This window comes from Fulmarus glacialis, unplaced genomic scaffold, assembly GCF_000690835.1.
Source record: "Fulmarus glacialis isolate BGI_N327 unplaced genomic scaffold, ASM69083v1 scaffold8632, whole genome shotgun sequence".
Taxonomy (NCBI): domain Eukaryota; kingdom Metazoa; phylum Chordata; class Aves; order Procellariiformes; family Procellariidae; genus Fulmarus; species Fulmarus glacialis.
The window spans coordinates 63,769-66,725 of NW_009197135.1; the positions used below are offsets into that span (position 1 = coordinate 63,769).

At 53.3% G+C, this 2,957-nt stretch overlaps 1 protein-coding gene across 1 annotated transcript in view; it reads left to right on the plus strand.

The window, feature by feature from the left end:
- The window catches only part of TSPAN18 (tetraspanin 18), a 23,772-nt gene extending 21,329 nt beyond the window's left edge, over nucleotides 1-2,443 (plus strand). The window contains exons 7-8 of the mRNA XM_009572427.1: nucleotides 1,271-1,354; nucleotides 2,357-2,443. Coding sequence (XP_009570722.1) covers nucleotides 1,271-1,354; nucleotides 2,357-2,404 — 132 coding nt within the window. The 3' untranslated portion in view covers nucleotides 2,405-2,443. The remainder of the gene's footprint in view (nucleotides 1-1,270; nucleotides 1,355-2,356) is intronic.
- The last annotated feature ends 514 nt before the right edge of the window (nucleotides 2,444-2,957 follow it).

The window sequence follows — 2,957 nt, forward strand, 5'->3', positions numbered from 1 at the left end:
GGCTCTTGGGACACCATGCTGGTAGGACAGGGACGCACTTGTGCGCATCCTTGTTTGTAGCCAGGCATGCTGGAAGATGGGTTGAGGTTGGAGTTCTGGCAAGCACCCAAACATTTTGTTGCTGGGCTGGATGCTTTTCCCTGAAAATTGGGCTGAAACGTGGCCAGAACAGAGCTGCTGCTGCTGCTGAGCGGTCCCATGTTGACAAGAGCGTGGTTTTAACAGCTCGGTTACTGCCCCAACGGTCTGCACTCCCTGGGTCTGCCTCGTGAGTGGGTCCCCTCTGTGCTCTCCCTTGCTCTCCTCTGGTTGTGTCTCACTCGCAGCGAGCAGGGTCTGGCACGGACACCAGTACGTAACTGTTGTGCTGTCTTTGCAGTTCAAACATTTTTTTTTGGGGTGGAAGGAAAAAATCAGGTGATTGAAACATCCCAGCAGTATAGATGGGATTAAACGTGTATGTGTGATCTATATGCTCAGTGGGGAGGAGAGCTACTTTTTACATTGGACAAACACTAATCTGCTTTTCTCTTTATGTATGATCTATTTGCGGAAATTTGCTGGTGGGTTGGAATTTTAGGCTGGGAGAACTGAGGCCAGGATAAGCTGGTGATTTCCAGAAACATCATGAAACCTTTGCAGAAGATCTACCTGCTGTTAATTGTACGAGCAATAATAAATGACATTAAAGATGATGGTGGCTATGCTGCGTAAGTGGAAGGATTGCTGTAGTACATGAGTGCATGAGTTCTTAATGAAATTAATTCTCCTATAGCCAGAAGATCAGTAGGGGTTCATCCATGCTCCTTTGGGCGAAGGCACAGAGAAAAGGTCCTGGGGTGTGAAAGAGCTGCTGGCCGTGAGAGAGGATTCAAGAATCTCCTGCCTTGGCTTTGAATAAATCGTCCTTACCCCAGCCAGCCTGGGCTGTCTGTCATCTGCCCTGAGGGTCCTTTCCTCTGTGCTTAGTCTCTGCCCTTTGCAGAGGGAGTGCCTCTCCTGTGCTGCTCCTCTCTGCCCTGCAAGAAGACACAGTTCCTCCTGGTCAGTGAGGGCTTGTGGGTGCAAACCACTCCCATGCCATTACAGCAAAACCTTCCCCTCCCTGGCACTGTCCTGTGGGTCTCTGCCTCCTGTGGGGCTGGGTGAGAGGGAGCTGTGCTTTGTGATGCCTGGATCGGAGAGCACCTCTTGTACTAAAGAGGGCTGTGCTGTGAGAACACCACAACGTGCTGCTCAGGTGTGTCTCACCACGTTTTGTCCTTCCTAGGGCTGCTACACTGTGATCCTGAACTCCTTTGAGACCTACGTGTACCTTGCAGGAGCCCTTGCCATCGGAGTGTTGGCCATTGAGGTACTTACTGTTGTGTGACTAGAAGAAAAAGCAAGTGTCGGTAGATGTCCAGCAGCGAGGCAAACAGGCAGGTGCTCCCCCTTGCCAGGGGAAGCTGCTCCCGCGACGTGCGAGCAGGTTATCAACTTGTGGTTTTAATTGCCTGGAAAGAGCCGGGTGCTTGGTCCTTTGCCACAAAAGGCAGGGAAATAACCGGTGCCGCGAGCCTGCTGTGCCGCACGCCTGCAGTGCCGCCTCGTGTTGGGCCCGCCGCAGAGCTCGCACCCTGCCACACTGGACACGGGCTTCGGGGACCGACCGCCAGCCCCGGGGCCCCACACAGTCACCGCCCTCATTGCGGCAGCACCCCAGCAAGCTGACTAATCTGTCACTTGGTTAATGTGTTCAAATAGTGCCTTTGCTTTAAAAACTTCTGTTTGGAGCCTGAAACTGTATTGGCTCCAGAGCATCTCCGTTACCCAGCATTAGCGTCTGGCTCCTTGGTGATGTTTCTGAGGAATGGGCTTCCACCAGACATGACGTTAGCCCAGAAGTGATGTCCCTGCAGCATTGCTGGGGCAAGGCCGGGTGCTTTCCCCAGTGCTCTGGCTTGTGCAAAGGAGAAAGAGCTTGGGCAGAGCCCCAGCAGCCCCCACGAAGGACCTGCTGAGCCTGCTCTGGGCAGTGGGAATGGTGTGCAGAGCAGGGGCAGCGGACCCTGCTCCCCTGCGACACCAAGGGTGGTTTGGGAATGAAGCCAGGCTGCTGCTGTAGCCACAAACAGTTCGGGGGACAGGGGAAGGAGGGGAGGGATAGCCTTCAAGAAAAAAAAAAGTTTTGCCACAGCCTGCCCTGGGTGCTGGGAAGGGTCCCCCTCGCTGTGCCACTGACTGCTGGGCAGGAGGGAGCAACGGGAGTGGTCCTGGGGCCAGGGAGGGCTTTGCCGATCTTCTGGAAGATGCAGCTAACTCTCATGGTACTCTGTTTTGTTTTTGCCCTCTTCTTCCCCTCTCCCGCCACCAGCTGTTTGCCATGATCTTTGCCATGTGTCTCTTTCGAGGGATCCAGTAAGAGGTGGCCCGTGAACCACCACGCTCCCCACGTACTCAGAAGAAGGAAAATCAGAAGAAACAAAACCTGAAAACACCCAAAAAACTTTATTTTTTTTAACAAAATGGGGTAGGGGGAAAAAAAGAAAAAAAAAGAGGGTTGTAATATATGAATGACCAAAAGGATTGTACTTCAGGGGCTGGAACTTTGAGGTGATGTGCACTACACTGTACACCGGACCCTTGCCCAGAGCCACCCGCAGCAGCCGTGGAGCAGGAGCCCAGCGCAGCTGATTGCACTAGAGACTGACGGAGTCAGTGGGGGGAGCGGGAGGATGAGCACGGCTGCCTCTCCTGCAAGGCCATGCCTACCGTTCGCAACTTTATCATGTTTTAGACAGTAAAGGACTGAAGAACAGCCACGCAGGGGCTGGATAAGGCAACAGGTTGGCCAAAGTCTGTGACTGTCCAGGTGGTTTTGTGAGCCACAAGCAGTGGTGGCTCATCTCAGAAGTAGGTAGTCGTTGTTTGCGTGATCCTAGCTTTAATGCCCATCCACAGAATGAAAACACACA